At 43.8% G+C, this 12,672-nt stretch overlaps 2 protein-coding genes across 3 annotated transcripts in view; one reads left to right on the plus strand and one right to left on the minus strand.

Annotated features, from left to right (window-relative positions):
• NSMCE1 (NSE1 homolog, SMC5-SMC6 complex component) overlaps positions 1-7,765 on the plus strand; it is a 15,740-nt gene extending 7,975 nt beyond the window's left edge. For both annotated transcript variants that reach the window (XM_035899947.1, XM_009644508.2), the window contains 6 exons: positions 1,376-1,497; positions 2,729-2,806; positions 4,140-4,286; positions 5,248-5,364; positions 6,283-6,403; positions 7,545-7,765. In XM_035899947.1, coding sequence (XP_035755840.1) covers positions 1,376-1,497; positions 2,729-2,806; positions 4,140-4,286; positions 5,248-5,364; positions 6,283-6,403; positions 7,545-7,627 — 668 coding nt within the window. In that variant the 3' untranslated portion in view covers positions 7,628-7,765. The remainder of the gene's footprint in view (positions 1-1,375; positions 1,498-2,728; positions 2,807-4,139; positions 4,287-5,247; positions 5,365-6,282; positions 6,404-7,544) is intronic.
• Positions 7,766-7,778: 13 nt separating this feature from the next.
• The window catches only part of KDM8 (lysine demethylase 8), a 7,978-nt gene continuing 3,084 nt past the window's right edge, over positions 7,779-12,672 (minus strand). Inside the window, exons 4-7 of the mRNA XM_035899948.1 lie at positions 11,968-12,117; positions 9,350-9,442; positions 8,724-9,250; positions 7,779-7,863 (exon numbers count right to left, since the gene is read on the minus strand). Of these exons, the coding sequence (XP_035755841.1) occupies positions 9,086-9,250; positions 9,350-9,442; positions 11,968-12,117 (408 nt within the window). The 3' untranslated portion in view covers positions 7,779-7,863; positions 8,724-9,085. The remainder of the gene's footprint in view (positions 7,864-8,723; positions 9,251-9,349; positions 9,443-11,967; positions 12,118-12,672) is intronic.

The raw sequence follows: 12,672 nt of genomic DNA on the forward strand, positions 1-12,672 counted from the left end.
CTGCTGACAGGCGGCACAACAGTTTGACGAAACTGTGCTGGCTGTAGGATTATGCTTACTTCATTATTATTCTCACTGTTGCTGGTTTTGTTCACTTACGAAGTCTTATGGATCAGGATCATGAACTTTCTGGGCAGGAGTGTCCTGTGACTGATGGTTTTGCATTCTTAACTCTGCTATAAAGTATAGTGGGATTTTGGGAGCGGGACCTCTGTTTCATGCTGTTACGCAAAATCCCAGAATCCCAGAATGGCAGGGGGTGGAAGGGCCCTCTGGAGATCACCCAGTCCAACCCCCCTCAAGCAGGCTCACCCAGAGCAGGGGGCACAGGACATCATCCAGGTGGGGGTTGAATATCTCCAGAGAAGGAGACTCCACAGCCCCCCTGGGCAGCCTGTGGCAGGGCTCAGTCACCCCCAAAGTCAAGAAGTTCTTCCTCACGTTCAACTGGAACCTCTTCTGCTTCAGTTTGTGCCCATTGCCCCTTGTCCTGGCACTGGGCACCACTGAGAAGAGTCTGGCTCTGTCCTCGTGACACCCACCCTTCAGATATTTGTACGTGTTGATGAGATCCCCTCTCAGTCACAAGTGAGTTGAGTCCTATAACTGAGGATAGTAGGAAGTTAGTGATAACTGGCAGTGTTTTTGAGACACCAATCATTTTTCTGAAGTTACGAACTGTTACTTAACTCTGGTTTTAAACCCTACCCTGCTGAAGTCAACAGGAGTTTTACCACTGACATTATTTTGTTTTGGATGGAAACTCTCGAGGGCCTGTGCTGTTGCTGCGCAAGCACAGCAATAGCATGTGCTTCTACAGAACGACTCCAAAGTCCATCTTCATTATGTCTTTGATAGAACTTCTGCTGGTATTTAATTTGTTTGTAGAACATGACACAAGATCTTATCTGTATTGCTACAACACTAGAATTTTAAGTTTTCCGGTATGTAACTTATCATTTACGTGCCACTGATTTGTGAAACAGAACACAACGAAACAAGCAGTCCCTTGTGTGTAAATGCAAGCAAGCAAGAATGATTTTGGATTATGCATAATATTTTTTCCTGGTCATGTTTTATTTTTGGTTCAGCTTAGTTCAAGTCACTGTAATTAAAGGATTAATGCGGTGGGCTCCATACAGCGAGGCAGAATGTCTGGACTCTCTCTAAACTGACTTTTAAGGAGCTGGCCTAGCGGTCAGCATCGCAAGAACATGATGTCTGCTGAATAGAACAGACGCGTTTGAATTCTGCCTCATTTTTCGCTCTTTTACCTAGGAAAAAAAATGTTTCAGCAGATAACACACAAAACGATCTGCCCGATGTGCAGTTGTTTAGGTTTTTTGTGTATGTGCTTTTTCTTATTTATTTTCAGTCTACTACGCGCATGATAAACTGGATGATTTCATCAGTACTATTAACAGCCATCTACAGCCTTTGTTTATGCAGATCCGGAAAGGAATGTCGGAAGGTGATGGGAGAGCACATTATGCTTTGGTAAGTACGTGGTGTGCTGCCATCGCGTGGTTTGGCTTCTCGTGGCTAGTGCATGGATAGCAGAGGGAGCCTCCCGCATCTCCAGCTTAGAATCAAGCTTTGAATAATGTGACAATAAAAGGTCTGCATGCTTTCCGATTGTAAATTGGCAAAAAAACCTAGCTGTACCTGTAATAAACATAAGGCTACCCTAAGCACCTTTGTTGGATGATAGAAAGTTGGTGTAACCTAGCATCCTTCTCCTGCACTATTTCTGTAGTACAACTGCTATTTAGAGAAAGCAGAGAATCTGGAACTGAAGGCTGCACGTGCCGGCGGGCATCTTGCTTGTGGCAGCGTCTTGTGTGGTTTATGCAGGGCTGTTCCGCTGTTGGCCTGGCAGCTGCTGCAGGAGCTACTGGTGGAACAGGGAAGTGCCAACAGCCCGGGTGCATGGAAATGGAACGCAGCAGCGAGGACTGCAGCAGCATCTGACTTATGTAGCATAAATACTGCTTAAGTGCTGAAGAGGGATTTCTTTTTCACAGGAGACTTTCTTTCTCAAGAGGAATCTTTAAACTAGAAAACATGGCGAGCCCTCTGACTTTAGTTTTCTCTTACTCAAGAACCAACCCAGCATAAAAGGGTTCCTAAGGAGTGGCCTATGAAACGTTTTCCTAGATGCTGTGAAATGTGCATGTCAGAGAAAGAAGGCTGTATAGTAATTGCAAAAGACCATGCAGGAGGTATTCTAACGTCAGCTGCTGCTTTTAACCTTGCTGGACCATTTTGCCAGTGAAGTTGAGCTAATAATGAATAGCAGTAGTGCGTGCAGCAAGAATATGAAATATCAGTAACTGTTTTTCACAGTGAAACAAAACTGCGTATTTTAACATAGTTACTGCTACTGTCCAGCACAGAATCCTGGTGTAATAGATCAGTTCTGCTATATAGAACTAATGTATGAGTCTGTGGGGGGAGATGGGATTGTTCAAGAGCTTGGGCTGGGTGGAAGCAGCTGCGTAGGACAAGGGGCTGGAAGATTGGGGGTTGTAAAGGAAGGGCTCGGGTGCCATCGAGCGCCATCTTAAAAGGAACAGCCTCTTTTATCCCACTTCAAGAAATGACATTTTGACATTTCTGTTAATTGTAAGATGGAAGTATTCTTTACCCCAGAGAATCTTTTACAATTTACGGTGTAGAAATACAAAGACACTTTGATTTCACTTGAAGTATTATTTTTTTTTTGTAGGTGAATTTGGCAGAAACTGAAATAACTAAAATGGCATCTGACTATACAGAAAATGAATTAGAATTGTTCAGGAAAACAGTAAGTATATCAGTTATTCGTTAGTAAATCACATTATTTGTGAAGGTGCCATCTTAAAATGAATGGAAATGTATGGAGATGAGGTTCAGGAACTAGCTGCTGTCTTACCCAAGTTTATCCCAAATCAAATGAGGGGTGGGGATGGGAGCAACAGGCAAGTGAAAGTCAGTTATCGGTAAACTGAAGTCAGCAGTAGGGGAGCGCTCTTGGGAGTTAGTGATGTGACAGATCTGCTTTGAGTTAAACAAACAACTTTCTTTAGGGTTTGCAGTTGTAATTGCTGAATTTTTCACTGGCTTCAGTAGTCTAGCAATATACAGTAGATCTTAACGCTAATAACACACAAGTTGGATTTGCTTTTGAATAGGAATATTTGTCTATTGTTACTGCTTAGCCAATTAATTCTGTGTTTAATAAACGAGTGAGAATGCTGCCTTTTAAACAAGAAAACACACGCTTGAGAATTTTTTAAAGTTCCAAACAGAACCATTGGGCTGAGATTCCAGGACATTTGAGGTCTCATTTCTTATTAACAACCATTATTGTGAGCTGTGATCGTAGCTATGTATCTTGCATATTTTAGTGAATTGTTCTCATAGTGTCTTGAACTTTGAGGACTTAATTTCTCCATCCACTAGGCTTCTTAAATTCTTTTTTTGCACACTCATTAAAATAAAGTTTTCTATACAAACTGAAAGGAGAGGTGCATTGACTGTTCTGTGACAGCTGCAAAAGTCTAATCTGGACAGAGATCTCTATCCGGAGGTTTCCCTGCCCTCCCCCATTACTGGTGCAGCACCAGTACAGCCATGGCAGCCCTGCAGAGGCGGCGTCCTCATGGCATGTATTCCTAGCGGGATAAAAACGCTGCATGCTGCGCTGTGCTAATGAGCGGCAGGAATGTTTCCAGAGATTCTCTGAAGAATCGCAGTACTGCTCCAACCTTTGAATGCCGGGTAGGTTCAGTGCTACTGGTGACTCCAGAGCAGACAAGCTTACTTTAGTAGTGAGAGATTTTTCCTCAAGAACCCTGACAAGGAGCAGATAAAAAGAAGCAGATCTGTCGCCCCAAATACACTCAGGGTCCCTGACTGCAGCTTCCTGTAGGCAGCACTGTACAGTTCCATTTGTGGAAATGTTTTCTTGGCAAAGATTACAACTGTCAAGGTACCAAGGATTATTCAGCTTTTGACCTTTGTTTTACAGTTCGGGTTCAAGCCATATGCTGTAGTATATCCCATATGTATGGATGCTAATAAAGCTGCACATTACTGTAAGGTGTGTCTGTCTAATTGCATGGGTTTTTAAAAGTTGAAAATGTTTCTTTCTGTAGATGGACCTAATCATTTTATCAGAAAACGGCTTTGCCTCTTCTACAGATATTTTAAACTTGGCTGATCAACTTAAAACAAAGAAAATGAAGAAAAAGGAAGCAGAACAAGTGCTGAAAGTCTTTGTGGAGGATAAGTGGCTCTCTGAGGTAACTGTTGTATCTTTTCAAGCATTTTTATTTTAATAGGTCCAGCTATTATTTTCTCATGGATGTGATGGCTGAAACTGGAGCTGTTCTTTAACGAAATTATGGCAAAATGGTTTTGTGGGGCTAAAAAAATGCTGCAGTGATTTTGGCAGGAAAGGTACATTTACAGGGAAAACATCCTTGGATAAGTCTATACAGGACAACATAGTTTCAGTTTCTTGTACCTGAGCTAGGTGGGCATGTGTGTACAACCCTGCATGGCAATGACATCCTTCGCACCTGCAGCACGGCATACTTGGACGTGGAACAAAAGTGGGGGAAAGCTCTGCAGGGTGATCAGTGCTGTCAGTTACATTTAGAATATCCTGAAAAGCAGTGAGGCTGCACACACTGAAAACTCCCGTACCAGAAATGCACAGGTTGCTGTGTGCATTTCTAAATCTCCTTTGTGATGGAGAAACTGAGATTATCTTACCATGTGGACATGGCAGTTGCTTGCCAAGACAAGTGAGACCTCAATCCCTTTTCTCCTGGATTCATTGCATCATAGATCTCCAACCTGCTGCCACACTTACTTACGTTAGAGTGATTTAGCAGAGATTTTCAAAGAAACCTCAAGCAGTAAATGCCTAGATTTTGCTGAAAGTCAGTAGAATTTCTGCTAATGCACAAATGGAGGGTCCCAAAACTGCACGTCTTTGCTAAGGAGAGCATCTTTGCTGATCTGTACCTTCCAAGGACTAGATCTCTGTTAAAGCTGTGAGACCTTTTCTCTGATCCTCTAAACAAATTAATTCTGCTACTTCAAAAGTATTTTGGCTTTGCATTTTATCAGTGTCAGCATGTTAGTTTTGTGATGGCAAAAAAAAAAGTGGATGTCACATGCTTGTGGTGGTTAGGAAAGTCAAAAAAGGTAAAAGAAATGAAAAGAAATTCCTTGTCTTGCCACTTGTTTCCTTAGAGAAATGGAGAATATACTCTGCATACTCGCTGCATAATTGAGATGGAACAATACATTCTCAGCAACTACCAAGATGTGGCAAGGAAGTGTAACATCTGCCACAGCCTCGCCATCCAGGTAACATTTGTTTTATCACCTCAGTAGGCATCTGCTGATGTACTTACGTGGTCATAGCTGAAGGTTGTGATGCTTGTCCTTCGAGAAAAATTCCGGTCTTGCAGTCTGGTAATGGGGCCCATATAAAGAAAATACCTTTTTTTTTTTTTTTTTTTTTTTTTTTTAAATGTAGGTAGTTTATCTTCTGTTTTTGGAAAAAAAACCTTGTCTTGGAGCAGTATCTCCAAGTATAAACTTGGAGAAAGCAAAGTCACCTCACTTTGGAAAAAAAACCTTGCCTTGGAGCAAGTATAAACTTGGAGAAAGCAAAGTCACCTAATGAGGAACATTATTGTCCTGTCTTCCTTCGCAAAGCCAGCTGGCTAGAGAGGAACCCCTTGCCCTTAAATAGGCGTATCAGTTAAGCGTGAGCTGTCTTATCTTTGGACCTTACAAATAGCAGTTGTCATGTGAGATGCGTTCATCTGTGGTCCTGGGCTTTTGGTTCAGGAATTGCTCATGTCTTGGACTGCAGATCGAATGTGTATGCTTATAGACAGCACGTTTAGTTTAGTCTTGCGTATTCCAGAACTTCTGCATTCTCTTGCTCCTGGACCCTGCATCTTCCCACCTTCCCAACCAACATCCTTCCATGTTACTTTTTCCATCCCCATTGATCTCCTTTATTGCACCCAAATAGCTCAGCGTTGTTTGTCTTTCAAGGTAAATTTTGTCCATATAGGGAAATGGTATTTCCTAGTTTCCAGGAAAATACCTCCTTTTGTTGTTTACCAGCTTTGACTTTTGAGTACCCACCGACTGTACTGCGTGAACCATTCTCTGGAATAAAGCACTGCTTATCTGCCACCCTTTGTAACAGCTTTATGTTAAACTGAAGGACAGGTTAATTTTTTTTTTTATCAACACTTCTGATTTCAGAGCCAAGTATGTGAATCCTGTGGAATTGGAATGCATTTACCTTGTGTCAGAAAGTACTTCAGAGCTCAGACTGAACCACGCTGTCCGCAGTGTAATGATTTCTGGTCTTGTGACATTCCAGGTACTGAGCAACCTATTTTAAAAAAATTTGAGTGTAACAATACTAGAGAATGGACTCTGCCATTCTGCGGCACAGCCTGTATTATTTATAACTGTAGCTGAATATCAGCTACTTCTGACTTCAGTTGTATGTTTCAGACAGTAACCATACAGGGGCAACACTGAGCCCTGGATGTGCCGGGGCTGCCCTGTGGGCACCAGCAGAACCTGTGCACGTTGTTTCTAACAACACTGAAGTGTGGAGAGGAGGGAAGGGGAGTAGGGGACAGACACAACACGACACTAAAACTTCTGGAAACACTCAGCTTCTAAGAAGTGTGCAATCTCTTTAGAATTCCTCTATTTAGCCAGGGAATTGGTTATTCTGAACAGGAACACAGGAAAGTTGCATGGCAGAAAAAGACCTGGGGGTACTGGTTGACAGCTGGCTGAATATGAGCCAGCAGTGTGCCCAGGTGGCCAGGAAGGCCAACAGCACCCTGGCTTGTATCAGCAACACTGTGGCCAGTGGGAGCAGGGCAGTGACCGTGCCCCTGTCCTGGGGCACTGGTGAGGCCGCCCCTTGAATGCTGGGTTCAGGGTTGGGCCCCTCACTCCCAGAAGGACATGGAAGGGCTGGAGTGTGTCCAGAGAAGGGCAAGGAAGCTGGGGAGGGGTCTGGAGGCCAAGGCTGCTGGGGAGCGTCTGGGGGAGCTGGGCGTGTTGAGCCTGGAGGAGGCTGAGGGGAGCCCTTATCACCCTCTACAACTGCCTGAAAGGAGGCTGTAGTGAGGTGGGGGTCGGCCTCTTCTCCTTTGTAATGGGTGATAGAACGAGGGGAAATGGTCTGAAGTTGCGCCAGGGCAGGTTTAGGTTGGACATTGGGAAAAATTTCTTCCCCGCAAGGGCTGTCAAGCCCTGGGAGGGGCTGCCCAGGGAAGGGGTCGAGTCCCCATCCCTGGGGGGGATTAAAAGCCGGGAGGTTTAGTGGTGGGATGGCAGGGTCAGGGGAATGGTTGGACTTGATGATCTTAAAGGGCTTTTCCAACCTAAGCCGTTCTGTGATTCTATGAATATATAAAGCATTTTAAAATCTGGAGGTTGTATAGTAATATCCCTTTTTCGTGTGTCATTCCTTGACCTTCCTTTTGTTTTCTTTACAGCTACGAGTCAGATAGACTCCCAGTCACCACCAAAAACAGGGAGAGCAGAGAAGAGCTTCGTTCTCAGCACTAGGCGATGCTAGTGAAACTTGCTTTCAGGGAAATCCTTTTTCCCCACTCTTGCAGAACAGCCAGGCTGTGCTGTATTCATTAGTAACAGTGCATTGTTCTGTCTACTTAGTTTTTCCTGAAGAATCTTACAATAAAACTATCATTCACCTTCCTGTTCTCCTCCATGGTGACACCCACACAGCTTTCTTGGAGGCTGTTTTGTGTATGTAGTTCTCCATATTCTCGGGTTGGGATTCTCAGTGCGTGTCTGGGAATGGAAGATGCAAAATGCTTTTAGTCAGTCCTGCACGCTCATCCATGTGGGTGAACTCTAAGAAGCCTTTCCCAGCAACAGTGTTCCCTCTTTGTACAGTTTCAGTTGCACAACTGAAAACAAAACACGTTACTAGCACCACGAGGCTTCAAGAAGGTGAACCACCAATGCAGCGCTTGTGGCCTCCTCCCTAAAGGCTGGCGGACTATCTGCTCGAGGGCTGGAGTTTGAACACTTTCGCTTGGCACTGTTGCTTGGGTTTTGTCCCTTCTTTAGACACAGAAGAAGTTTGTCTGATGTAAGGCCAGGTCATGAGCGGCCTTGCTCAGTGAGCGAGAGAATATTCCCACAGTCAAAACAATTAGGAAGAAGCAGGACAAGACTTTTGGGGCAATGTCTGCAAAGTGTCAAAAAAATGATCATCGTAAGATTCTTCTAGTTTTTAGTATTGGCACCTCACCCCCCCTGTTTTATGTAAGGATGTGACTTTAAGAGCAACTTGAAAAAAAGACAAGGACTAGATCTTGCCAGGTACCAGAACAGAATGGCAGCCTGTCTTTCCTTGGTAGAAATGCATGATGCTGCCCAAGGCAGCATGTCAGCAGTTCAGCTGATGGTTAATCAAAGTATTATTAAGCTTCAGTTTATTTAACTGCAGTTAAACTATGGATTAACTACAATTAATTACACTCCTAGGCCTCTACACTAGTAACTTTTTCTGTATTGGGGATTGCCATCTTACTTTGTGTTAGCTTTTTTTAAAATATATTCAACCTTTAGGTAGCACCATCCCACACTGTTTATCTAACTCCCAGTTTTACTGTTACTAAATCCAAGTAGAAGATCACACCAACCTGAGGTTCCAAATACAGCTGGAAGCAGCTCTACATATGGGCACTGCCAGGACTCTGCTTCAGATGTCCACATGTGCACAAGACAATGACCTGACAGATGCTCTTCAGGAGTTTGTATTGGAAACATCCACAAAATGGCTGTAGCATCTTCTCTCCATTTACCCGTCCAGATTCTTTCGCCCCGCTGAAGCAAGAATTTGTTCGTTATTTGTGGGGGTTTTTTTAATCCACCTCTAAGCTCTGGATAAGGAAGAACATTCTCATGCTTAAGAACAACTCTCTGGTGAGAAGATGCCAGATGCTACTTTTTCTGATTTTTAATTCCTATTACAACGCTAACAGGCTTCTTGCGTGCCTCAGAGCTACGACCACCAGAAACTGACAGAGAAGCTGATATCAAGTGATCGTACATAGTGCCAATATTTAACTGGAATAAACAGAACCTGTCCAGGCAGGAGAACACAGGACTGAAACGCAGCCTTTCTGAAATTGGGAAACTTAATTAAGTCGGGATCTTCTGCATCGACCTATAAAAAACCCAAAACAATCATCAGCAGAATGTCTTTGCTCAAATACAATTTGATAAAGGAACATTACTGATGTTAAAATTTCAGGCAAATATTTACCTGACTAGTGTTGTGAAGAATCTGGCTTTCATGGGGGTACAGGTTTTCTGAGTCCTGTGGTGCACACAGACGGATATACTTTCTTCCAAATACCTGTATATGTTACAACAACTGTTTTCCATCTGTCATTAACCTGCACAGCCATAGCTGGCATTTAACAGTAAAACAGACCAGATTACAAGAAACATCATTATATTTGTTAGTAACAAACAGACACTGCTATAATAAAAAGTTAAATCAGACTATTGGAATTCAAGTGCCTGTTCCCTTGGAGCAGGTAAGAATTTGAAATCGCAGGAAATGCCTTTAACCAAATTCAAAGTTTAAGGCACCCAATTTATACGATGTTATTTGGGCTCTACATAGCTAGAAAGTAATTACAAGAACTGAGAACAAGGAGGGTGAAGCTTCTGTGCAGTTTGCATTGGCAGGCAGTGGCACCTGGACAGAGTGGCTGCTAAGCCTCCGTGTGCTCCTCCAGCTCCTATTTCTGTGCCATCATTAAACCCATCCTTTCATTGGAGAGAGATGACCAGTCACAAGGTGGCCTGACCAACCTGAACACTACACTGAACTGCAAGGCACCTGCTGCCTGGGATGAAGCGGCAGAACAAATGAGTCAAAGCCGATTCCTGTGCTCATACCAGTGGGATGCCCGCAGAATGCACAGGGTGAATAGCACGCCGCTCGTGCCAGGATCCAGGATTTCCTCAAGGGCCAGGCATGGTCACATTTGTTTGGAACTGTCACATTAAAGGGTTAGTCCGTACTCTGACTAACTACAGTACCCTGGCCTGGCGTTATGCTAACTACTGCTAACCAAGCTGTTTTTCATCATTAACATCCCTTCCCATAGAAGAGAACAGGATTTTCTGAAATCCTGCCAACACCCAAGTTGTAATGGTGGATATTTAGAGTTTGTTGCTTCGAGGACAGCACATAAACATATTCTAAAGGTGAGACAAGTATCAACATATTGCTGCCCCGTCCTACTCTTCTTCACCGTCACTGGTTAAACCACTAGAGCACTGATCTGAGTAACTATGGCTGCCCACATGTTTTTAGGATGCCTTCCACACCCCAAATTAAGGACATTAGTTAGCTCTCTAAAGAACCAAGTGTTAAGTGATACTTTTGGTGATGTATGGAGATAAAGAAAATGCTGCTATAGCTCCAAGAGCACATTTTCTGAATCCCTGAATTGCTTTGGGGGGTGGGCGCTGCCTGGACTGCCGTGAGCTCCAACAGCTCCTTCCTCCACTTGCCTCACTGGGTTAAGGCCGTGTACATTGCCAGGCTGAACGCATAAGTTATGGGCAACAGCCTGCATCCCCAGATACTGGTCTCCTCACGAATGGAAATACTGCAAACTCTGCAGCAGCTACCACCCAGCCAGAAGGGATCATTCCACTTTGTTACTGGCACTTGGGCCTTCCTGTACTCCATAGCCAGTTGAAATGGCATCAAGAGGTGGGGCCATTGTAATTGAAAATTGAAAACTGCCAGATCACCTGCTGTTCCAATTACAACGGCAGCACTTTTATAGCACTGGCAGACAGCCTCCCATTCTTCAGGCAGAACAATCCAAGTTCTGAAGTTTAAGGTATCTTTTCCCAGTCCAACAACTCCCATAATGGACTTCCACTCAAAAAAATTCCCCTCAAGCTTTACATAGTGTGTATAGTACGATACTTCCCTTTCAGAATGCAGTCGTGTGTGTGTGTGTCTGTGTGTGTCAGGTGCGTTAGCGGGGAAGAGAAGTACAATGCATAGATAATTGCACAGCAGTTGTAAAAACCCACTTTAGGAAGGCCTGAATTAAGGCTCAGTTTCAAGTGGAAATGGAGGTTAGCAAGATGCAACTGCTTAGGACAGAGGAACTAAGGCTCAACCCATAGATAAGCTCAAGTAGAAAATATTCAATGTCATGATTCTGCTGGAAAATGTCTAAAAATGTAAGCCGTATTTTTTTTTTTGAAGAGTCTGAAGGGATGGAAGAAGAAACAATAATCTCCTTCCAGTAAGCAAAAAACCCCTCCGTGTTTGAAGATGTCCAGTTGTCAGCTGCTTGGACCAGAAATACGTCCCTGGACTCATACAGTGCTTACCACAAAGGGCCCCAGTATTTTACAGCATTACTCTGCACTGCAAGTCATCGTCAAGAAGCCTACCCACAGTAACTCAGCAGCAATGAGGTCACAGGGCAAATGTTACTTCATCTGACTCTCAATGTGTGCATGAGTAGGTATTTTACGGGGTAACCTGAAGTGGATTAAAGTATGCACCTAAGTCCACTCTGAAATCTTGCTGTTCCAGAAAAGGAAGTTCCTTGGTACAAAGCATCCAGGATCTTCCCAACTCTGTTACAGATTCCATGACCTTGGAAAAACTGCTTTTTGCAATTTCCATTTATCATCTGTACAATACGGTAAGTAACTGCCCAACTGTAGGAGGAGCCCTTGTGGCCTGCGAGATTACCCTGAGTGTTAAGTTGCAGTAGCGACAAATGCAATAGAATAGCAAAATAACATCTGCATATTCTCTGGCAAGGCGTCTGCTACACTCATTTTTTCTAGCTATAGCATTAACGGCACGTGTAGAGTAAGTAGAGTACAGACCTGGGCTAAAAAATTTTGCTGAGGATCCTGATGAAGAGGCGAGATCGTGCCTTCTGGACCAAACCAAGCATTAATGGTGATGTTGTCTTCTTCCCCTTCCCCCAGGCAGCAGTAGTCGGGGATACTGATATCCTCTTTCAATTCTGGGATCTACTCCCATAAAGAAAGAAACATTAGAAAGGGCAAGCACTGACTTGCCAAAGGTGTGTCATTCACAGAAGAGAGGAACAAGGCTTGGCACAAAGAAAACAAATGACCTGCTTGTCCAGCAAAGGCAGGAGAGAAGCAGCTGAACTGCTAGGAACCTGCAGGAAACGGGCTCACACGTTCTGTCCTAGCAAGCAGATTCTCTTGGAAGGAGCGGTAGAAGAAAGAAAGGGGTTTCTCATCCCTTAGAGACCCCATGCTTTAGCAGAAACCAGAGAAACCTACAAAAATACATAGGTTTGCTGTTCATGGAAGCAGCTGATCTTTTATACACTAAGCTTGCTTCTCTGCACGATTCCTTTTTACGTCTCCCACCACCCTAATCCCTGGCTAACTGGAATGACACTTCAGAGTATGGTGAACATCTCACCACTGAAGACTGTTCATTGTCCAAATCTCTTCCCTGACTTACACGTTCTTTGTGGAAATGCTGCTCTCCAGATGACACCCCTATAAGTAGATGCTACGTTGTACCAAAACAGCACTAAAATTGAAGGT

Source organism: Egretta garzetta, unplaced genomic scaffold (genome assembly GCF_000687185.1).
Source record: "Egretta garzetta isolate BGI_Z169 unplaced genomic scaffold, ASM68718v1 scaffold448, whole genome shotgun sequence".
Taxonomy (NCBI): domain Eukaryota; kingdom Metazoa; phylum Chordata; class Aves; order Pelecaniformes; family Ardeidae; genus Egretta; species Egretta garzetta.